The 25,836-nt window shown below is 35.6% G+C and overlaps 1 protein-coding gene across 1 annotated transcript in view; it reads right to left on the bottom strand.

The window, feature by feature from the left end:
• Positions 1-25,836, bottom strand: part of NAALADL2 (N-acetylated alpha-linked acidic dipeptidase like 2) — a 923,861-nt gene that overhangs the window by 360,346 nt on the left and 537,679 nt on the right. The window contains 1 exon segment of the mRNA XM_030330052.1: positions 1,819-1,962. Within this exon segment, the coding sequence (XP_030185912.1) occupies positions 1,819-1,962 (144 nt within the window).

The raw sequence follows: 25,836 nt of genomic DNA, 5'->3' as shown, positions 1-25,836 counted from the left end.
AACTGATACAATTCTTTGATAAGAAAAACACTTGCTAACATAACACTTTACACTATGCAAAAATACTGAGACATACATCATAATTTGATTCTCAGATCAACTTGAGATACTAGAAGGTTAGATATCCTTCTGTAGATGCAGAAATAGCTTCCAGCAGGGAGCTGATGGATAAGCAGTCAGTCATGGAGCCAGCATGTGAACTATCAGCTCACTCAGGGCAGGATGGTGGCAGGCATTCAGTGACTGCATTCCCACCCACCTTGCCTGATCCTTTACACACATACGCATGAAAGCATCTCCACGGTGCCCACACAGTGACCCTGTTTCCAAGGAGATTGAGGGCAGATTTGGGCTGAATAACATGCCTCCATCAATGGTTCCTAAGAGCTGGAGCAAGAATTCGAACTCCCATCGTGCATTGCCAGCTTCCAAAATGCTGTATAGTCAACTGAAGCACAGTGATACTGGGATATCTTGGAGAGAAAGTGGGATTTAAGTTCGGAGGATATCTTCTCTTCTTATCACTTTCGGTGGCTATCCTTTCCAAATGAAGTGACTCGGTTTCAGAGATACTCATGCAACAATGACACCAAAAAAAGGGGGGCGGGGCAGGACGGTGGCTGGAACACATCAGGGGCTCTGAATCTTTATTAAATTAATCAACTGATTGATTGAATCTGGCCTTAAATCTGGTCTTTTACAAGTCCAAGTGCTCCTTACAACTAAAGTATTATTATAGTGTCTTTTACATATTTTAACAAATAGAGCCCATGATAAATTTGTAGGGCTCAGAATAAAAGACAACAAGAGCAAAACAAAACAAAAAGCTCCTCTAAGGCTTCTGAATTCCTGCTTTAAGGACACAGGCTTATCATTGGTTTTCTGTATTTCCTACTTGCTCAATCAATAATCAGTTTGGGAGGCACTCAATCGATAGGACTTTGAAAAACTATATGCATGTGTCTAACAGAGGGCAATCCTGAATGTATTCAGGTTTTTTTATTTTTGGGTTTTTTTTTTTTTTTTAGGCATCTTCAAAAGATTTTTTTTTTTTACTGCTTTTGTTGTCAAGAGAAAAGCAGATGAGATAAAACACGAGTAGTTGAGCCTGCAGGTCTGGACACAAAACCAGAGTCCTCAAGTTTAATTTTCCAACAACTAGATACAAATTTAACAATATGTAAAGAGCCTCTCTTCTTTAGAACTCTAATGTGAGGCTGGAGGCAGAAATAAGATGCAGCCTGTGGCTTGCACCACCCCCCCCTCAGGTAGCTTAACTACTTCAGTTTTATCCGATTTGCTCCAACAAGGCCTGACAAACTGCACCACAGCAGAAGAAGCATCTCTCAGGCGATGATGCGTAAAGACACAGGGATTTTTTAGTCAATTGCAGGAATTAGGATTTAATGCTTTCTACTAAAAGACTTCAGACCTCAGATAGCTGACTGCTATCCACTGAATCTTGGCAGGCAAGGAGACTGCTGGAGCTGAAGCGAGGAAGCCATGTTAAGCAGATTTTCATGAATGTAAGAAATACTTTATTTGTAAAGCTGCTTTTCTTTGTTGCAGTTTAAAATGCTTTTTTCTTCTTCTCCTTTTTTTTTTTTAAATCTCTCAGTTTGATCAACTCTCCATCTTTATCAAAATTACTTTCCCCAAATGTCCCTTAAAGAGCCACAGAAGAGAAATAAATGCTCATGTCATCAAAATAATTTTTTAAAAGAATAATCCTAAACATTATGTCAATTTAAAAGATTAAAAATGATCACAGTCCTTAAAAAGACTACAAAACACACTGAAATACATTAAATACCTTACCGTTGTTTGGCAGTTCTAGAGGGCTACAGACACTGTTTTTGGTTCTGCTGTTTGGTGAAGAGATCAGTTTTGCAACGAGAGATGCTGAAATGGGCTGCACCAGCAGGGATGTGAGGTTTGATCGGTTTTGCCTAAAGCTTCCATCTAGATTCAGAAGAGAAGGGAACAGAATCCTTAGCAAACAGAAATTAAAAACACACAAAGAGAAGTTTTTTGTAATAATTATTCAAAATATGAACCATATATTTATTTTAGTTCATTTGTTTATTCCTTAGTTTTACTCTACTTATTAAAAATGATTTGAGGCACATCAGTCCAAATACTATTATGTATCCAAGTTAATGCTGGCAGATTATGCACATGCATTTACCTCCATTCTCCCATATGACCAGGTCACTGGAGACTATATGAAAATACTGAAAATCTGCCAGTCCACCAATAAAACAACTCACCAAAGACAGCTTATGTTAAAACCCATCAGTCAATAAGCCCATCCATATACAGAACTTCAAATCAACTCAACTTTGCCATCATTAAGTAGGCGTGGTCATCCAAGGACAATCTTAGAATGGTACATGTGCTGGTGAGCTCATGAGGACAAGAGTGAGGAGGTCAGGAGGCTCAAGAACAGAGGTCTCCAGGAAGACAAAAATAATGGAAAAACCACATGTGTGCCACTGTACTGAGAGAATATTTACAATAGAGATCAGAGAGCATGTGAGGATCGTCTAAGTACACAGAAAGATAAGAAATGTAAAAATTAGACAATCTTTAGCTTCAAAGGGAACAAAAGTTGTTCAGGAAGGAAATGTAATCATAGTACAATGTGAATAATATTTATATAGTCAAAATGATATAAATAATGGCTATTTAACACACAAAAAATTTGGATATTTCTTTGGAAAAAAAATAAAAGGGCAACAGTCATGGGTGAGGACTCATGGAGACTTGTGAAAGCAAACTAAATCTTATCTTCCATAGTGGCAATAGATAAAACTGAAAAATTAATTCAACTCTTAAACATGCTTTTGAGACACAGAGAGGTAAACATAAAATGCAGAGAACAACTAAAAATACTGAAAGCAATTAAGTATTTGCCTTTGGGAGAGAGGTGGGGCAGAAAACATAGGGAAGGAGAGGAGAAGATGATATTTTTGTAAACTAACTTTGGTAGAATTATTTGAATGCAGTCATCTATAACTTTGAGAAAAAATGAAAATTAAATAAAAGGAGAGAAAATTGTGGTAACACAAGTAGAAGCAAAATACACAAGTACTCAGAGTAAAGAGAATGAAGTGAATAAATTAAACTGTGCTTAAGAACTAAAAGATATGTCTTCAGTTTATATATTTATACTGACTCAGGGTGGAAATACACAATGGAATGACTCTATCAAGTCGCCAGAATGTCTGTGAACACAGAGCTTTATTTTTCAGAACTTTTATTAGGGAAAATGATTGCCAAAGGTTTTCTCAGAATTTAATTTGATAGGACTGCAGGGGGTGCAGAGCTCAACCACACTGGTATCCAGGCTGCAGGAGGCAGATTATAAATGAGAAAATATGTTACAGAAGTGCTCCCTTAATTTATCATCTGGAAAACCACAAGGCTAAAAAAAATGATATTTAGCTTAGGCCTATGGCAGCCATAGCAGACATGGCTTTGAAGAGAAAAAATAAATAAATAAAGATTTAAGCTTCGGATCAGTTTTGTTATGTAAGCACAGTGCTGGTTGCATAATTCAGTAACCCCTTTTATATGGATATATGACAGTGCATTTTGACCATAGTGTATCATTGCTTCTTAGCCATTTTCATGTCTTAGTACTAAGACTGGCTGTATAATTTGCAGGGCCCACAGTAAAATGACAATGTGGGACTTCTTGATCAAAAACCATGAAGAATGTCAAGATGGCAACAGCAGAGCATTAAATCAAGCGTGGGTCTTTCTGAGTGGGGGCCTATGCAACGCTGCAGGTTGCATGCCCATGATCCAGGCCCCGCAGATGCTAGCAGTCATTTAACCCACTGACAAAAACCGAAGGGGATTTTCATCCTCCAAGGAAGCTGCTCTCAGCTTCAGGTGACCAGTTCTAGTCTCTGTTGTTCCAGGCTGCACCTGAGGCCACAGTGCTTAATATCTCAAGGCATAGATGGTGTCCCTCAGCACACCAGCTGGGAAGCCCTGATATAGCCATTTTACTCTGTTTCTTCAGCATGTATTTTCTCCCTCAGTCGTTACCTTCTGGATTTCTAGTGTACACAGGACAATAAAATGATATTTCTGAGAAATGTGCAATCTGTTATTTTGATGTTTTCATGGATGTTAGGTGCTGACATATTACCACTACAAAATGAAACTCCCTAAAATGCTACATGATCTCACCACTCCCCAGGTCAATTATTGAACTCTTTAGTTTGACATTCAAGGCTCTTCACAATCTCAGACTTTATATTTTGAACATTATTTCCTATCATTCCTCTCGATACATCTTATGCTAACACTTAAGCTGTTCAGACATGTTCTGTGATGTATGACCTGAAGCCGTTCCTTCCACATCGCTTACCCTTCTAATGCATCACACAGGTATGAAGTATACACTTCCTTTAAAACCCAACTCAAAAGTTACTTTTTTACAAGAAGCTTTCTCTGTCTCCCTGGACCATATGTGACACTTTCTGCACCTTTTTTCTTTTTTTTTTTTTTTTTTTTTTTTGGTAGTGCTTGTCATTTCTAATTAACATTATCATTACATTTTCATACTTATCACTTTTTCACTTTGTTTCTCCTCTTTAAACTCTAAAATCCTTAAAGACAAAAGTAAGTATTCCACATCATTGCACGACATGCAATGCCTAGCACGATGCCACGAACACAACACAATCAACAGTTCTTTAAAAAATAGTTTCAACATCACTATCACTGATTTTCTGAGTGCCCAGAAAATGGTACAAGGGTACGACCAAAGAATAAATTACATTATATTCTATTAATACTATGTTTGCTATACATTTGTTCTTTTTCTCCAGCTAACTAATCTCCCACAGCAGACATCACAAAGACTTTCAAAACCCATCTATCCCCATCAATTTGCTGGTTAACCTTGTTTTAAAATTACTTTTTGAGTGTAAAAAAAAAAAAAAAGACTACCGTTATAAATAAAACAATCTGAGATGTATTTATCTGTTAATGAAAAATCAGTAACTGCATTCCTTTTTTTCTTTATAATGCTCTATCAGGCATATGAAAGAATATATGAGTGCACCTTAAACCCTAACTGAACGTACTCAAATCTTTGATTTGTTTCCTGCATGACTAATAGACTTGCATTAGTTTTGAAATATATGAATTGGCTCATTAATTTTTTACCTTCAGCTTAATGGAAATTTGACAAACAGTTCACTTCTGAGAGGAGACAGTAAAAACAGGACTTTACAGTATACTAAGATTAAATTATAGACCAATGTTATTTTTTAACTCATTTATTGAAGAGCTGAGAAAAGACTTTTATTGTCTTATATTATTAAGAGGCTTTGAATAAAACCAAATATATGTACCATTTTTATTCATTTACATTTTAAAACACATTTATGAACTATAAGAATCCACTAGATATGTGTTGAAAATCAGGCAGAATGTGCACCTTGGTGCAAAGGGCATCATACAGAAAAGATGTTTACATTACCTCTTAGCATTCCAACTTTTAGATTAAAGCGTGGATATTGTGCCCTGTTCATTGTTTATGCTCTATAAAGACTGACACTAACTTACATTTTAGTGGATAGCGAGTTCTGTCTTCACTTTATGTACTCTTTGTGGTCTATGTAATGATCCAAATCAATCCATGCCATTAATAGCCCAATGTCTAACACAGTGGCACCTGCATATAGTAGAAAGAGGAAACTGGATATACTGAGCCCCCAGTTTGACTTCATTACTGACTCTGTATGTGAAATGTAACATATAAACAATGCTCATATTGTCATCCCCTCTACTATACCTGAACAACCAAGATGACGCCAAAGGGCATTCATTATGCTGACTTACTGAAACAGAAAGAGTGTATTAGCTCAGAAGCCAAGAGACTGAACCACAGTAGGTGAAACTTACAAGAAATGAGGTTAGAAATAGGTGAAAAGGTTTTCTAATTGAACATATTTAAGGTTTTGCATTATGCTTTTTCAAATTATTGATGCCCACTTCAATCATATCTGGTTGTGTATATAAAGAAAATGTGAACACTGTTATCTGCCCGCACTTTTTTTGTGTGGCAATATGGAATTCTTTTAAACTCAATTGAAAAAGTGAAAAGAGCAAGTACCAATTACTCAAAGAGTATTAAAAAAACTAAACCTTCAGAAACTAGAAATCTTAGACACTGGGATCCTCAGATTAATGCACCAAGAAGTGAAACAAGGTAAAAACAAATGCTGGTAGATAAAGCAAGAAGAGGTTTGTGTGGATCAGTGAAGATAATGTGCTGCCATTGGAGGGGACGGTACAGTTTCCAAGTTGAGGAATATAACTCAACTCTCAGCACCTGTGTGTGTAAACATAAGATCCAAGCTACATGATGACATATGTGTGTGTGTGTGTGTGTGTGTGTGTGTGTGTGTATATATATATATATATATATATATATATATATATATATAGCAGAGATCCTATAGACTCTTTTTATCCAATGTGTGTAGTCCTTGGACAAGCAGCATGGGCATGATCTAGGAACCCATTAGAAATGCAGAGTCTTGGGGACCTGGGAGGCTCAGTCAGTTGAGCATCCAACTTTGGCTCAGGTCGAGATCTCTCAATTTGTGGGTTTGAGCCCAGCATTGGCTCTGTGCTGACAGCCTGAAGCCTGGATCCTGCTTTGGATCCTGTCTCCCTCTCCCTCTGCCCCTTCCCTGCTTGCTCTTTCTCTCTCTCTCTCAAAAATAAATAAACATTAAAAATTAAAAAAAAAATGCAGACTCTTAAACTCCACCCCAGACCTTCTGAATCTGAATGTGCAGTCTAAGAAGATACCCAGGTGATTCATATGCACATTAGATAACCACTAGTCTAAATCATTTCATATTGTTCCACGGCACAATTTACATAATTTTCACAGCAAAGAAGACATAAAAAGCAGGATAAAGAAGATAAAAAAATAATGGAGTGGGTTTGCTCACCTTTCCCAAAATTAAAGGTGACGGAGCCTTCAACTGTATCAATAAACCCCAAGCCAACAGTTTTCTCCGAGGCTCTTTAAAATGGGAAACAAGGCTGCTCATATACTATCCCTAAATAACGAGTGTAAATTGGACTGAGAGCACTTCTTTTTGTTTTTGTCCTTTCCGCAAAGATAAATTTGGTGATTCAAGATCAAAATTGCATTTACAACACTTTATTTCAGCCATGAATAAATATTACAATAGCTAACTGATTTGACTTCTTTTTTTCCTTGGTTTTCAACGATTCTAATTCATTATAGTAGGAAGACTGACAAACCTAAAACGTAAATACTGCCTACTTGCTAGTGAACCAAGCAATCAGAGAGCTTAAAAAGCAGAGATTTAAAAAAAAAAAAAAAAAAAAAGGATTTTGTGCTGCACTTTTAGAGAAAGGCCCAAATAGCAAACAGACACGTTGATATCAGGGATGTTATCCCAGAATATTTGATTTGACTTTCTCCAGAGAACTGCCACTTTGACAGAAATCAGACCATTAAATAACTGGCGCAAATGTTTTTTTTCATTTTTATTTTAGCTCACTAAATTTACAGTTATTTCCCTGAAATGACCAGTGCACTAAATTGGCTAGTCATTTTGTTGTCCTTGTAAATACAGCTGATCTTTTCTTATTTCAGTATCTCATAACCTGCTGGTTATGAATATCGCCATCTTCCCTCAAGCTAGTGAAATTCAGTACTGTGTTCTTTAGGTTATTACTAAAAAGGAAACAGTTAACACTTAAAAATGCTTTGTGTTATGCAGTCTCCTTGGGGCTCCTTTGTGCTCTCCATGTCTCTGTGTATACATACATACATACACCCACACCCACATATACACATGTATATATTTTTACCATATTGGGTTTTGTACTAATGATCATTTTCATAACTAAAATGAAGTATTGTTTCCTTAATTTACATCATATTTCCTGCCTGCCCTCAAACTAATATAAACTGTCGTTCTGAAAGCTGGCTGATGCCAGTTTACCCAAATCTTAAAGGTCCTTGCATGCGTCCCCATATAAATCCTCGTTTACATATTTAGTAAACACTCTTCTGTTCTAATTTTCTTTTTATTTTCTGCTCACTGACTGGAGTTTAAGCTTCTCGGGGGCTGATTCACTGTTATATTCCCATGGCTTAGCCCACTGCACAGTAAAAGCAGCATCATTTGGATGAATGATCAGACCAATGTGCAAGTGAATAATTTTGTTTTGTCTGATCATAAACCTAAAACTCATGACTCATGATATAAAACTTGCAATCACAAAACCCTAAAACTGAAGATACAGATGGTCTCATCTCCTCATTTCATTGGTCCTCTCTTAAGCTAAAGCATCTTGCCATATTCCCTAGTAATTATCACAATATTTTAATGCTTAGCTAATGTGTTGTAAAAAGTTATAAAGGGGATAGGAAGTAACATACTCATTTATAAAGCAAAGAATCTATATAATCTGATATTAAAAGAGCATACAGATTATGTATAGTTTTATTTTAAAAAATAGTATATAAGAAAAATCTGTTAATATTGTTAATATTTATATTAATATTTGCTAATTTAATTTGGGCTCTCTCTTTCCAGTTAGTTTATTCAAAATTATTGATCATGAAAGTGGCATAGGCTCAGCAGAAGCTGACAACTCCTTCACCACTTTTCTCATCGCTAAAGATATTTTTCCTTAATGCTTAGATATATAAACTCTAGATCTGTATTGGTAAAGCGAAATTATTTGGGGCAAAGGGCATTAAAATATAAATTATCATTATTCTCTCCCCTCAAACAAATATGTTTGGGTCATCCTTATATTTGTGGCTATGCCACAGACATTCAAGTAAGGAAGAGTTTTTATTATTGTATTAAAAGTCTCGACGAATGTGCAGTTAAGTGAGGTGCTGAACTTCATTCTGGCCAGTATACAGGACACAAGCATAATATTTAATTAAATTGTTAGTTGAAATCTGATGTGTCCTATAATTGAATTCACTATCATTTAGAGAATTATGAGAATATATTTTTATAAATACTTTATATTTTTGGATGACTTTACAACACAATGAAAATTTACTTCAAAGCCCATTCCTATGCTTCAAATAGATGGTGGACATCAATGCACTTTAAAGCATTTTTGTAGTCTGCTCCTTTCTACTCAAGAAAAGGGAGTTCCTTTGGCATGGGGCTTTACCTCACTGAGTTTGTATTGGCAAATTTGTTTTTTTAAGTGAATATTTAGATGTACAATGGCAGTGGTAACATTCAGATATTGACAAATATTTGTATAATGGCAGTGGTAACATTCAGATACTGACAAATATTTTCTTAATTCTATTTCAGAGGGAAGATTGATGATATGAGAACTGATTTCCCTTTCCTTGAAAGTCTAAATATTTATACTCTTTTGTATTCACCATTTGTCTACTCAGACTATTTCGTTCCCCAAAGCATTCCAAGAACATGAAAATTTGGAAATAAACCATAACCTATATCATAAAAAAAACAACTAAGAGACAGATAAAATATCTAGTTTGTTCCTTACTTCAAGGAGGGTAGTCTAGATTAATAACTGGATAACTGCCCATCTGCACATTACATATAAGCAAAGCAGTCCTCTTCAGAGGCATTCCCCTGAGAAGTTTCCCATCTCAAACTTGAAGGGTGTGAACATCAGAATGATGTGCAAAGCTTCTAGTTTTAGGAAAAGTGTAGTTTGCATTTTTCAAAAGATAGCAAATAAACTATGTGGATGTGTTTGGTGGTTGGTTGTTGTGAAAGTACACAATCATTAATTTACAATAAAATTCTTCATAACAGATTGTAATGGGAACACATTATTTTATGAGGCTGATTAGATGAACGGGCAGAAAACCAATGCTTTATTTCTGGATTTATTTATTTTTTTGGTTTGATAATAAAAGTAGTAAATAATTAACCCTTGCTCTCCTGATATAGATGTTAGGTTAAATGAGCTATCACATATGCAGTGTTTCCCAGATCTTCTTATATTCTTGTGTATTTTCTATTTCTGACATGGAAACACTAACACAAGAAAGGGATACTGGCCTTCAGTCCAGAGACCAATATCTGGTCCTTACTCTGCCTCTAAATGGGAAGTGACTTGGGAACATTTTTCACCTCTTTTGCAGCCTTAAACTCATAATATATGTAATGTCTAAGGACTTTAATTTCTAAAGTTTTGATTCTAAACTTGTCCATGAGCAATCATTTAAATAAGTTAACAGTTTCCTCTCCAAAATGTGTTTCAAAACGTCATATGGTACTTTATAATCCTGACAGTAATTTAATAGAAATATTTCTCAAATAGGCTCTTTGCATTGAGACGGTTACATCTAAGTTTGAGGTGAATATCTCATTATCATCACAGAAAAGTCCCTCAGATGTGGTATGGGTAATATGAAAGATGCCAATAAATTTCCAACATGGCTTATCATTTTTCTTACACCATCACTAATATTATTTTTACTAACAATCACACATAGAATTATGGCTTGAAAAATATCACTCTAGTATTTTGCTGTAGTGTTTGTGTATACTGGGAGAAGAAACACCTGGAAGGAAAAAGAAAAAGTAGAAATTTTAGACATACACCATGGGAAAAAAAATGCCCTCTTTTAATAAGCCACAGATTGATCATCAAGAACTATTTCTAAACAGGGGCATCTGAGTGGCTCAGTTGGTTAAGCAACTGACTCTTGATTTCAGCTCAGGTCATTATCTCACAGTTTGTGGGACTGAGTGCCACATCGAGCCCCTCGTGGAGCCTCACATCAAACCCAGCATTGAGCCTGCTTGGGATTCTCTCTCTCTCTGCCCCTCTGCCACTTGCATGTGCTCTCTCTCTCTCTCTCTCTCTCTCACACACACACACACTCTGTCTCTCAAAAATAAATAAATAAAGTTAAAAAAAGAGAATTGTCTCTACACAGAACTCTAGTCAAAAATATTCTATTATTAATTCTTCTTCCGAATTTATATATGTGAGAATTTTCTTATTGAAAAGCCCTATAATTTGGTGAATGTAATTTAGCAATTTGTTTAGTGTGTACATTTCCTGAAAGTATTTTATGAAATGAGACCCAAATTAACATTAAAAAACCCCACTGAAATAATGCGTTGCCTACTTTCTTACTAAGGTAATGTTTTTAGTGTTCTGAAAGGTTATTTCACCAAAATTAAGTCTTCTTTGAAGTCACACAAAAGGCTGTAATGACACAATGAGAGACACGGCTATGCTTAGTATAGTACTAATGGTCCAGTTAATAAGCTAGGGTGTACTGTGAGGACAGGAACAGTGTCTTTGTTAGTTCTTATATGTAGAACTTCAAATAGCACTGGGCACAGTCATCTTTTAAGAGCTTTTTTATGATAATGGAGCTCGAACAAAATTCAAAATTATTCACTTTGGCCTAAATTTCCTTTCTAGCTACTTCATATAATATTCTTAAAGTCCAAGGATGTAACATTACACCCTGCACCACACATCAAGGACATTTTTGGTCATTCTTAGTCGACATTATGAATGTTTCTTAGAAGAGGTGGAAAATGGGTTGGATCTTAAAGTTAAATGTCCAAAAGTTGTTCTAGAGCAAGAACAGAACCCCTCCGCAATTCTATTTAATTCCATTTTTGTGGCAGTTGGGTTAGGATTGGAACAGAGAGCCCAACAGATCTGAGAAGGGATAGAGGATCCAAAATGTCCAGTTTCATGACTGGAACTATTCAGGGAATGGAAGAATTTCAGAGTGGTCAGGAAACCCCTGGTGTTTAATAGGGTACGTGAAATGAACCAGCAAGGCAAAGAGGCTTCAGCAGGCCTGAAGAGGGTAGGTGGGCCAGAAATGAGGGAGTGACTGATACTTGAAAAAGACAGTGATGAATTCAGTGGAAGCAAAAAAATAAACTGCTAATGAATGGGTCAATGGAAAAGCAGGGTCCCATGACTAATCAGTGGTCAGCATGTCAGAGTTTGGCCCATGAAGTGAGTTTTCTTGACTCATTACAGGAAAATAAGAGTTCTTTTAAAAGTAGTGGATAGAGCACTGAAAACAATGACTAGAACTGTTTTATTTAGCTGCAGCTAAAGTGTCAAATGATCCTGGCTTTGACAAGACTTTTAGTACAACATGTAAGTTTCAAACTGTAAAGAAAATATTTATAAGGGCAATACTTCTAGGCAAAAGAATCAACATGATTAAACAAGCTGTAATGGGAAAGAAAAGGTGTGAAAAGTGAATGGCCAGTGGCCAATATTAACTGGAGATTACCATATATGTTGTAGATTAGGGCTAGAATTATAGAATCTTTGTTGAGGTAGGCCTTGTATATGATGGATGTAGAAGTGTGGAGAATTTTAGGTAGGCCCTAGGGATTTTGATAGGGTTTTGAGCAGAGAATTGGTACCATGGAAGTGGATTTTGGAAATATTGATCTGAGAGTGTTATGCAGGAAAAAAAAGGCAAAAAGGGAAATACAATGAAAACAACAAAAATAGATCCCATTTTCCATACACAGAGCTTGTATTTAGCATATCTTACCTCATTGCATTTCCACACTTTATACGTGATACAATTTTTCAACCTAGTTATTGTTATTTCTATTTTACAAAAATGACTCTGAAGCTCAGAAACTTTGAAATGCTTAAAGTCGCATAGCTGACAAGCAACAGAAGTGGGCTCAGAATCTGCTTCTTTCAGACTCTGAAATTAAGGGTCTGGTGTCAAAAGTGTTAGAAGCTGTAACAGTTTCTCAACAAGAAGTAATACCTGCATAAACTAGAATGTCTCTAGAAGCAGAAAGTAAAGAGTCATGTAAAAAAGCGTGAAAAAGTAGAATTGTCAACACTTAGCAACCCACTGAACGGAGTAGTGGCACTGAGGTGATAGAGAAAGCAATTAAAGTTTCAATCCTGGGTGTGTGGGAGAATGAAAGTTCTATGAGTGACACAGACAGATTCAGCAGGAAAAGTGTCCTGGAGGCAAAGAAGTCAGAATATTCTAAATAATTATATATAGCAGGTGGCTTCATTGGACAATTACTACTTTATAAATAACAGTACATAAAATAAATAAATAATGCATAAATAAAGCAAAAAATCCTCCTCACCAGTTCACATTACAGTTAACCCCACTGGTTGTTTTCGGAACACTTTGCAAATGCCTGCACAATGACATCCTTTAAACTGCTGTCTCCCAGGCCATAAAGTGAGGACAAAGGCTGCCAAATATGTAGCTCAGGCTTCAGGATTAATGAGAGTGCCCATAAAGCGCTTTGAGCTCCACAGAATAGGTACAATATAAATGAGCCACATTATTCCAGTGACAAATACTATCCATATACTGCCCAATAAACCCCCCTAAAATGCGATTTCTTGTTGTTCCTTCTGATAGTGCATATTGTCCTGATAGCACTTCTTTTCATTCTTTTGAGGTTCCCATGGAAAAAAAAAAAAACAAACATTTGTGCTTCATGCCCAATTTGTGAAGTATACTGAGATACACAAATCAAATGATAATAGGATATTCTATGGTTACTTTCTCCTAGTACCTTTGGTATAAAATGAACAAAAAGAGCAATGCACTTACAAGGTTGTTTCAAAGAAAATATAAATCATATGAAAGCAAGATGGCTATTTTTAGAATGCTATATTCAAGTCAAATTCATTTTTCAGTACAAAAGAAGACATCAGCTACTTTCTGCATACATTCAGGATTTGTTGGAACTACCTGAAATTTCAAAATTATTTCATGTTTTAATAAAATACCAATGACATGCTAGATTTATAAGATCACATATTATATCTATACAACCTAGGCTGAAGCAGTGTTGATATTAAAATTTAATAGTTCTCCATAAGCAATAAGAAATTCTAAAAATTTAACTAATGTCACACTAATACCATATCATGATATAAAGATTCAAAACTCTAAATTTCTGCTTTAGTTATTGACAAAATAGTGCATAGCCTTTTTTAAATGTTTATTTATTTTTGAGAGTGTGAGAGAGAGACAGAGAGAGAGGCAGAGCACGAGAAGGGGAAGGGCAGAAAGAGGGGGAGACACAGAGAACATAAAGCAGCTTCAGGCCCTGAGCTGTCAGCACAGAACCCAACGTGGGGCTCGAATTCACAAGCTGTGAGATCATGACCTGAACCAAAGTTGGTCATCCAACTGACTGAGCCATCCAGGTGCCCCAAAATGCATAGACTTTTTAAATATAGTTATGACAAATTTTCATGAATTCACCTCTATGCTAATCTTATATGTTTAACAATGTATGTAATCCTGAGATGGGAAAACCTCAGCAGGGAAATAATAATGGGTAGAGAAAGAAAATTACAGTTATTTTTTTAGTCTACCTCTAGATAACAAAGATATAAATAAAATATAAGTAAGATGATAACATCTGTGAGACTCATCATATTAATTCTGGCTAGAAGACAAACTAAAATTCCATACAATTTACTTAATAATATGAATAGAAATTAGAACAAAAATATGAAAGACTGTCTTTAATGTGAGATTGAAATGTTTAAGTTCTGGGCTTCATACTTTCAATTAGAGTATATTTCAAAATAAAACCATACAGATTTGTAAAAAGTCTTCATTGCTTTCAAGTTCCAAATTAACACACATATGTTACCACATACACACATATGTATACACACATATGTATATACACACATATGTGTATACACACATAACTCAAAGAATAAATAACATTAATAGTTATTCTAAAATTTGTAGATTAATTACTAGAAAATAGTGAATTTAGATTGCTGTTTCTCAAAGTATGATTCAAAGACCAAAGATTATAAAATAATAATATTAAAAATGAAAAGATCATAAAATAACAAACTATATTTCCCTTTGTGGGTGGTAGGGACTTCTATCTTTTTAATTTTTTATTTTTTTAATGTTTGTTTATTTTTTGAGAGAGAGAGAGAGAGAGGAAGAGAGCGTATGAGTAGGAGAGGGTAAAGAGAGAGGGAGACACAGAATCTAAAGCAGGCTCCAGGCTCTGAGCTGTCAGCACAGAGACCAATGCGGGGCTCGAACTCATGAACTGTGAGATCATGACCAGAACTGAAGTCAGACACTTAACTGATTGAGCCACTCAGACACTCTGGAACTTTTATTTTTTTAATTATCTAAATAACATACATTAATGCAATCTTACTACAAAAACAGGAACATTACAAATAAAGCTAAAAACCATTTTGGTCATGCCTCACTTTCACCCCCATACCACCACCCTATATATCTTAAACTTTATATTCCTTTCATATATACAGAATTTAAAAATAATTGTATATTATTATTTCATTGTCCTTTAGTTACAAAACATTGTAATATGTATATAAGGGTGGTATTTCTTTTCACTTAACAAAGATGTCTTAAAGACTTTTTTCATATAAGTTTGCAGAGATTTATTTTATCCTTTTTGGATACTGCACAGTGTATAATTCTAATATTATATAATTTATTTGGTCAATTCTAAGTTTTGCTATTGTAGTCAAACCTTCATGAATATCCTTGTTCATACATCCACTTTTACATATGTGAAGGTTTCTGTAAGGTTGTTATGGAGAAAAAGATTCCAGGTGAGAGGATATGGGAATTTTCAATTTTAATGCTTCCTGGTATATTACCCCCCCCCCAGGTGTCTTAACCTATTTTTCACTACCATTAGTACTATGGGATAGGGCCCATGTTTTCTATCCTCCCCAAACCTTCTACATAAGAGAAACCACATAATGTGAAAGTAAGAAGGAATAAAGTGCATTTGGGAAAGCAAAAGGGGTCAAGCATGACTGGAAAGATGTAAAAGAAGGTCATAGAATCATGAATAAGATCTTGGGCATGAAAAAGATCTTGGCTTTATTTTCAGAGGTCTCTCTGTTCCTCTCAGAGGATAATACATGTAATACTTTTATCCATACTTGTAAGGCCTAGATGTCATCTTAACTACCTCCTTAACTTTATATTCCAGCCCTATTGCCCTATTGCCCTATTGCCCTCTCTCTCCATCCCTCTCCAGAGGGAACCAATATCACAAATTTGACTTGGCTAAGCCCTTTAAATCCATACTCTGTATTTTAATATGTCACCTTAAGCAATCAAAACAAATCTGAGAACATGCTGATGGTGGAAAAAATCATATGGAAACACGTATACTATCATGAACTATCATTTTTAAAGAACAACAAATTTTAAAGAACAACAGCAGCACTAAACATTTTATATATAAGAGTGTAGCATGATTAGATTTGGGGTTGTAAAAGCTCATTTATAATATATTGCAGAATGGATTGGAAGTTATAAGATAGGAAACAGTGAGATCATTTGAGAGGTAGCTACAGTCTTCCAGGTGAGAATTAATGTCGGCTTTGACCAGGGCAGAGACAGCAGAGATGGACAAAAGCAGACGATTTAGAACTTATTTAGGAGGCAGAATCCCTAAGATGGATTGCAAAGTGGTAGGAGTTGAGAAGTAGAGGGAATCTAGGGAACTTCTGGATGGTGAGTGCTGGTCAAATTCTCCTCACCCTCCACATGGGCTGAACTCCTCAACCCCATTCCCACCCCCAACTGTCAACTCAGGTATCTCTCTGCCTTCCTGACCCAGTATAATTTCCTGTTCCAGTGTATATTTCTGAACTAAGAGAAGAGTCTCTGTTTTGCTGTATGACAAGCAGTAGTAATTGGTCTAGTGACTGGGAATTTTGCTCTTCTGAAAAGGAATGAAGTCTGAGATCTTTGCGAAAATGCAAACTTTTATACTGCAGTGGTTAAGCAATTTTTCATTTTAGTAGTACACATCTGAGAGTTTTTCTTTTTCATAAAAAAACAACTTTTGTTGAGCAACTCTCATATTCTAGCTATATGCTAAAGGTAGAGTAGTGACACAAGTGAAGCTATATGTCACCATGGAGACTATGTCAAGTAAGAAGCCAGTTTTTAGAAGTATAAGATGCAAAAATGGGGTTGTAGATTTGGGGAAAGCTGGGAATGTTCTAGATCTAAACTTTCCTGATGATTACACTACTATAAACATGAAACATTTAGAAATCTTTACACTTCAGATGAATGTCCTTTATGCTCTTCACTGTATGCATGGTTTCGGTGGGGGGGGGGGGGTGTAGAAAAGATTGAGCTTGGGTCAGAACAATAACTCTCCATAAAAATACAGGTGAACAGTTAATATTCGAATATGAAAGAGATTGTACAATTCATGTTTCTACAACTTCCACTCTACAAATCTAAGAATGTATACAATCCTATACAAAAGTATGAATCTAATAGCATGAGGAACATTAAGCAGTATTTGGGTATAGATTAAAGTAAACTGAATTACTTGAATGTTTTTCTATCTGAGATGAGAAGTATAAAAGCAGATAAAATTATAAAATATGTCTATTGAAAATGCTAGTGAAATTTGGTCATTTACTCTGAAAAACAAGAGATCTAATATTTTTAAGGGTATGAAATGTACATCATACAGAATGATGAGCTATTCAAAGACAGAAACAAAACCATTTCAAGTTATGAATACCAAGTGAATTTTTACCTGCCACTGCTGTGAAATTGTACCTTTGCTGCCCTGTACATTGGGTGATTGGGCAGCCTGTTTTATCATTTTCCTGTCTAAAGGTAATTTTTTAATATATAATATGTATTTTTAATATATATATGACATGTATCTGCCTGAGATCAGCACTTACAACAGTATATGGAGAAAGGGTAGTAAATCATTTAATATGTATATCATTGTTTCAGAAAGAATGTAAGAAAAGAAATTCATTAATGTTTAGAACTTTTTCATTTTCTATTTCCATACATATAAGGTATTCAGGGTGCTTAAAGTGTTGGAGGCACAAATATCTTAGCAATATGTTATATGAAAAACAATCCCAGAAAACTTCTAGAAATCATCTATTTCTTTCAGATGTTAATTGTTTCATCACTGTTAATTTTTAAAAATAATGTTTCAGAGCATGTTCAAAGTTGATTCAGCAGCTTGATCTTTTCTGAGTTCTAAAAGTAGTAAAGTAATTGGAAAGCAGCATAGATTCAAGAAATAACCTAACCAGTCACACTTTTTCTTCTGCCATAAACCCGAGACTACCAGAAGTGAAGTTTTCTGGCCTTAAATGTCAGACAGAGTTCAAAACCAGTCTGGCAATCTTTCAAAAATAATTACCTACTAAAACTCATCACAGGTCTGAACAAGGCATCTTGTCATCATGAGGTTGCTCAGGTCTCTTAGTCAGCACGTTCTGTTTTTACTCATCACAAAACCAAGGACAGACTTCTATCTCCTATAAATGTAACTTTTCCTGACACCCTGTCAACTGCACAGGTACTATTAAAAATATTCATCTGCTGATCAGCTAATTCTTTTTTTTTAAGCAGCAAATAGGTATAAAGATACAAAGTTGAGTAAAAATAAATGCTGTTTGTTGGTAGGACGATAAATACACATTTATTATATTCAATATTTTGTACACTGAGCTCTTTATGTGGGAAAGGTTACGGTAGGAAGGTAGGAATATGGTTCTACCACAGCTACAATTGTCTCATCTTGTAATTGCAACTGTAGATTCAAACATTAATTACCCTAACAGCAATTGCCATAAATATTGCAACATGACTATCTGCATGCGCTCTTGCAGACATATGCAATCATACTCATTTATAGTCTGTGTGTGTATGTGGGGGGAGTGAACCTAAATGTAAAAAGACTGAACACGAGTAGAAGGAAATGACCAACAAACCTGTCTTTAAGTGAACCAAACCTTATCGATGCATGACAATAACAAAACATAAGTCACTGCTGATCTGCAGTGTTTTTCAGCTGGTATCAGAAGTATCATTTCAGTTCTCTGTGACAGATCCTATGTTCTTTCATATTCCATAAAATGAAAGTCTGAGGTTGCCAAACCCCAAATACTTTTCAGTCAGTTGTATCTGTCTCAGGATTTATCACCACTGAGAAGAGTTTCTTCCTTGGGTGCCAAATAAGGGGTTTGGTCAGAGGATGACTTAAATGTGTTTATATTCTAACACAATATAGTATTTTGACTATCTCTACATATTTATATGGATGATTGTAGGTTTTTGTTTTGTTTTCAATGTGGGAATACAATTATCTAAGAATACTAGAAAATAATATTACTCAACAAAATAAGAATGTGCGATGTTACATGATGCAGTTATATAGGATTTTATCTGAATTCTTATGATCTGTCATCCTAAAATTACAGCTACAAATAGAAATGGGAATCACAGACTCAAAGGCTTGTGGGGCTAACTGAAAACAAAATGTGTAAATCAGGCTTTTGTAGAACTAACAGAAATGGTGGGGTTATGGCAACTCAAGTCCAAAGAGCCACTACCACATTCAAACTCTATGTCAAAACAACCATGACCAAACCAATGCCAACATACTGACAGTCAACCAAAGCACCTCTGTGGGTTATATTTGGCTTTAAACAATTATGAACTAGCATATTTTTCTAATGAATGTGTAAATAGTCATTTACGCCGCTGCTCTGCAACGGTCAAGGCCAAGGGCCAGTTGATATCATGTGAATTATCAGACATTGTTTCTGACAGCGGGTTTGCAATTTCTTCATCTGAGTGGATGGTATTTGCCAACAGAAATTTTAACCAAACTGTTTCAATCATTGTCATCGCTCTCAAGTGAAGGATCAAGCTGCAAACTTGCCACAAAACAGATTATTGAATGAGTGTGGTTACCAAGATTTATTAATTTGCTCATTATTCAAAATTTCATTGCACTTTCAACCATGGGGGTCACCATCTTTGTGTGAAAGAAGACTCAAAATAAAGTAAACATTGCTAAGAGAGCCAATCAAAACAGAGCTGAAAGGACACTGAGGAAGTAGGGACCTTGGTACTTCTCCTGTTTCAATTCTTGGTACACCACCAGCTTTTGACTTTTGTCAATTGCAACTTGACCACTTCCTGGACACATCCTTCTACTTTACGCTGAAACTGAAATAATATAACACCTGTTAGCTAACTAGATTATATTGTATTCCATAATCAGTTTACATTGTCCCTTTAAGTCAACACCAAACACAATTCTTTCAAAACAAGTTATGTCACCTTGTGGTTTTTGTCTTTATAAGCCTACACTCTTCACTTTCAATTTCAGCACACTTGGGTTTCTGTGGATTCTGTGTCTCTTAAATTATAATCCCTTATACTCCAAATAAGCACTTTGGTTGCTTTACTGACTCTTCTTGATAAACACCTAAATACCAATGGGACTCATCTTCACATTTATTTCAGGTGTATTATAAGGAAAAAAAAAAAAAACAACTTCATGGCAGATATTTGCTCTAGGTAAACTTATACTTGTGTTTAACAGGAATATATTGTATTTCTATGATGAATCAACTGTTTCATTTACAATTGTATTCAATAATGTAACTCCAGGAAGCATTATTACTTGCTGGGAGCAAGGTGACTGAAGGACCAGGAGAAGCGATAGAGGGGTAAGGTTACACAATAGCCTATTTAAAATATAGATCATCTTGGGCAGATAGAAGTCACAGAGACCATCCTCAGAGACGTACATTTATTTGTATGTCCTATAGCACCTTCACATCACCTATTTGAAGCTCATCTTAATTCTCTACTCCTCCCCTTATTGCACCTGCCCTTCTTTTCTACTGTTTCCAAATCAGCGAGTGGTTCCATTATGCTCTTAGCAATGCAAACCAGAAATGTCTGTGTCATCATTTGATCTATGACTTTTCCTCACGCTTTACATCCAATCAATCCCCAAGTTTAATAGATTCCACCTCCTAAATATCTCTTGAATCCACTTATATTTCACTCTACTCCTACAGTAGTTAGTCTACCATTGCATATCAGCTGGAAACTGATAATTCCCTCCAAACTTTAGGTTGCAAAAGAATCACCTTGGTGTCTATTTAAAATTATAAGCATTCTCCTAAACTCATAAGTAAAGGAAGATGGGAATAATTAGTAGACACTGAGGTATTTAAGTGCCAGTGCTTGGCCTTTCTATACTGTTATGCAATTAAAAATATAAAAGCAAAAACAAACTTAAAATAAGAAGAAAAAAAAGATCCCTGTTATAAAAAGGGAAGGAGACTCCCCTCTTCTTTTTCTTAGAATACTTACCTTTAAAAAACTTGTAATGGTGAATTAGTTTCCTGTTCCTTTGAAAGGTATTTCAGTCTTTTCTAAAGCTACATAAGCCTCTTGCAAGTTTTATAATCCTGGGGTATTTTTCTCAAAGACCTAGAACTGTCTTTGAAATACAATCATCAAGAAGATAACACCCAATTTCTTTGAGAGGATAGCAGGCTAACTTCAGCTGGTGTCTGGTCCAAGCTGCAAGCCTACCTCTTGCCATGAAGATATGAGAAATCTATTTTTCCTCTGTATAAAGGTGATTAGCAAACACAGGTGGCCACCCCAAACAGTAGGTGAATTTAAGATGAACTATGTGTGACAAATGGTGCTGTCAAGTCCTCTTACCTGAGGACAAGATATTGTTTACCTTGAGCAAATGTATGCAATGGGTTGTATCTGCTCAGCTACATAAAAGCGTAAAATTTATTTCTGCCTTTGCAATCTCTTTAGCAGATTGCCTGTGATGTACATCGCATCCTGGCTTAATGTTTATTCAGTAATAAAACAGTTTTCTTTCTATCTTTGTAGAGAGGATTTCTAGGTTGCCAGAGGATTTTGTTTTTAATTATATTTCCTCAACAAGAAACAGTCTATGTAAGATTATTCTGCTACTTTAAAAGGTAAATTAACTGAAGGGCAGTGGTATATACAGAATGGAAAAACCACTGTAGCTTAATGCAGATATGTTGGAACTGTTTCAAAATTATTCATTGCACGTAGCATAGATTCCTGGGACAGGAACAAGTTTTAAGGTATGATCCTCAACTAATAACCTTTTCCATCTCTCCTTCCTTAAAGACTTAATTGCAAAACCTTTTGAATTTTTTCTTTTGTACTCATAACGCCATAAGGTCAAAAACATGATTTGATGCCTTTCATCTATACAAACCCTTCATTCTACAGAGTCCTACAGAGGTTAAATGACATGCAATAAAATCTGCAGTCTGCACCATGACCTATGAGGAGGAGCCTCCTTCATGCTGACCTTACTCCCTACCACTTCGTCACTTTCCTCCAGCCTTGCTTGACCTTTTGCTATTCTTCTATCATAGCAGATAAGCTCCTGCCCCAGACTGTTTGCATTTGTTATCTCAGGCCTAGAAATACTTTCTTTCAAATATCTGTGGGTCACTCACTCATTTCCCTCAGTTTTTTCCCCTCATGTTTCCCTCTCTATCAAAGTCATCCTCAATAACGCAATAGAAATACATATAAAACCTCCCCCATACACACCCATAACCACACTCTCTGTCTCTGTCTCTGTCTCTGTCTCTCTCTCCCCTCTTACTCTGCTTTAGGTTTTTCATAGTATTTATTGTAATTCTAACTTGTATTTGGTTGAAAATGAATGAATGAGTGAGTGAATCATACTGTAACTTAAGGGTGTGACTATCCCAGTTACTTTCAAATTCTATGATTTTCATTTGTTTGAATTTTTGTGTATTCCTTCTCAACACATAAAGTTCTTTCAAATAACATCAAACAAGACCCCAAGAGTTAATCCAGGAGAAAACTGAAGTTATATCCTCACATTCTAATGAAGTATATAAAAGATAGATGATTTGGGAAAAAAAAAAATCAATGTTTCTGCTATACCCATTCAAACCTCATAGACTTCAAATCAATTCTATTGGATAATAAACCCCAGGAAACAGACTTGGCCCATTCTCTGTCCCACATAAAGTATACCACTGGTCTTAAACTTTAGTGTGTCCCATAATTACCTGGAAGGTGTATTAAAATATAAATTTCCAGTCCCCACATCCAGAGCTCTGGTTCAGTAGTTATGGGGTGGGGCCTAAGAATTTATACTTTGAATACATTCCCAGGTTATTACACTATTGCTTTATGAACTTTACTTTGAGAGCTATTATCAAGGTAAAGCCCCTATAACGTGGTATTTAGTATATGTAACCACTTTATCTACCCTAGGAAATGGGCCTTACATGGAAGTGTTGTCTGTGTCTGAACTGTATATGGATTCAAAGAGTAACAATATCTACAACATGATTTAAGAAAATATTCATGGGGCGCCTAGGTGACTCAGTTCAGTTAGGTGTCTGACTTAAGCTCAGGTCACGATCTTGTGGTCTGTGGGTTTGAGTCCTGCATTAGGCTCTATGCTGACAGCAGCCTGGAGCCTGCTTCGGATTCTGTGTCTCCCTCTCTCTCTGCCCCTCCCCCACTCATGCTTTCTCTTTCCATCTCTCAAAAATGAATAAACGTTAAAACATTTTAAAAAAAGAAAATATTCTTAATCTTGGAAATATAACTTATTTTATTATGCAAAGAAAACAAATAATAAATGCTGAAATGAAACAAGGCAAAACCTATTCCATATTTGTCCCTAAATATACTATTACTTTCTTATTACCTAATAATTATTTGCTTAAATAATTACTTAAAATCTTTAAGTTTGAGCAGAAAATTTCTACTCTTAATTTGTTATGCATAAAAAAATATAATCACCTGTATATGTGGGATGAAAACAGGCAAGCAAATATATTACAAATGAATGGTAATATTTCATGTCTTCACAAAGGTCATTCACTGTTTTTTTAGTTTTGCTGAGGCAGAACTGATATACAAAAAGTGCACACACTTAATGTATACACCTCGATGAGTTTGGACATATGTATCAGCCTATGATACTATCACCACAATTAACGTCCTGAACATATTCATCACTTCCAGATCTTTCACTGGTTTTATTGCCAGTTACAAATCCAATCCCTGATCCTCGCTTTTTAATTCCTTTCTTAAAGAGACAAATTGGAATATTAAAACTTAGAGGAATTTTAAGAAATGATATTGTCTAAGCACTTAATATGTTCAACTTTAGTAAAAGGAGGTGTTTAACTTTACAATGTTTTTCCAATATGGGTATTAGAACTTGAGTATATGCTAACTTTTGAAACAATTGTGCTTTCAAAAATGCTTTCAAAAGTTTTTGTTTATTAACTTTGGCTATTAACAGAAATAAATTTTGAAATTTCAAATTTATGGATTATATATTCCAAAAGAATCTGCAGGGGCGCCTGGCTGGCTCAGTCGGTTGGGTGTCTGACTTTGGCTCAGGTCGTGATCTTGCGCTTCGTGGGTTCGAGCCCCGTGTCGGGCTCTGTGCTGACAACTCAGAGCCTGGAGTCTACTTAGGATTCAGTGTCTCCTTCTCTCTCTGTCCCTCCCCCGCTCATGCCCTGTTTCTGTCTCTTAAAAATCAATAAACATTAAAAAATTAAAAAAAAATAAAAAGAATCTCCAAATTTAAAACAAACGTTGACCCAAACTGTACATCTACCACCTTACCTGGTCTTGATGAATATCTCAACTCTGAAACACTCAACAACTTTAAATCAAGGTTGTAATCACTCACAATTCTTGCTTCTATTCTGTGACCCTCTGTGAATACAGGAATTTAAGTTCAGGAACCCAAAGGGTATCATCCAAGCAGTTCTCACCTCAGCAAAAGTGGAAGATGTATAGAGCCACATTACACAGAGTTGTAACAGGGCCAAAACATGCAGAAGAGGTAAGAATCAGAAGGGGATCAGAGTATACCACACCAAAATAGGCCATTTTGACGTAAGGATTGTTTAGGGCTAAAGGCAATTAGCTCTTTGCCTGCTCCTTTCTGTCTAAAAGCAGTATATAAAAACCCCTTGGTAAAATTAACATAAAGTTTTACTTGCAAAGGAGTCTCCCTTTCCCCTATCAGGAAGAAGAGGATGATTCTTAATAACCAACTTGAATCTGCTTAATAAATATCACTAAACCACCCTTCTCTTGCATTGGTTTCACCTATTTACCCTCCCACAATTTACCACCCTTAGAAATGCAAATATATCCCCATTCCTCTAATTACTTCACAATTTTTGTTCCATTAAAATTGCATATAAGCCCCCATATTTAACCTCATCTTTGGAGTTTTTACTCCTTTTCTGTGAGATTCCCACATGCATACAAAGTAAACCTTTTCTCCCATCAATGTGTCTTTTATCAGTTTGATTCACAGACTCAGGGCACTGAAACTAAAAAAGAAGGGCATTTTCCCCCTACCCTATATTGCAAGTACTTAAGAAGATAGGTATTATTTTAATGATAGTAAAGGTATGGGAAATTTCAGGAATCATCTAAATGCTGCCATGTCTAGCTTTATAAGGCTTCGTGAGTGGTGCTGATGAGTAGCCTTAGTTGAAAGACATTCACTGGGTTATTAGGCCAGTGTATGGATTTTGTATATGAGGAAATCAAGTCCTGGCAAATCTAATCTAATCTGTTCCTTACATCTGATGGAAACATTCAAAAGATTTTTTTTTTTAAATTTTCAAAGAGATCTAGGGGCACCTGGGTGGCTGGGTCAGTTAAGCATCAGACTCTCAATTAAGGTTCAGGTCATGGTCTCATGGTTCATGGGACCAAGCCCTGCATCAGGCTCTGTGCTGACAGGGTGGAGCCTGCTTGCAATTCTCTCTCCCTCTTTCTACCACTCTCCTGCTCACACTCTCTTTCTCTCTGTCTCTCAAAATGAATAAATAAATTAAAAAAAAATAAATTTTCAAAGGGATCTTTTCTGGTTTATAGTGGTTGTGTAT

This window comes from Lynx canadensis, chromosome C2 (genome assembly GCF_007474595.2).
Source record: "Lynx canadensis isolate LIC74 chromosome C2, mLynCan4.pri.v2, whole genome shotgun sequence".
Lineage (NCBI taxonomy): Eukaryota > Metazoa > Chordata > Mammalia > Carnivora > Felidae > Lynx > Lynx canadensis.
The sequence above is the reverse complement of the archived record's forward strand: the minus strand, read 5'-3'. Positions and strand labels throughout refer to the sequence as shown.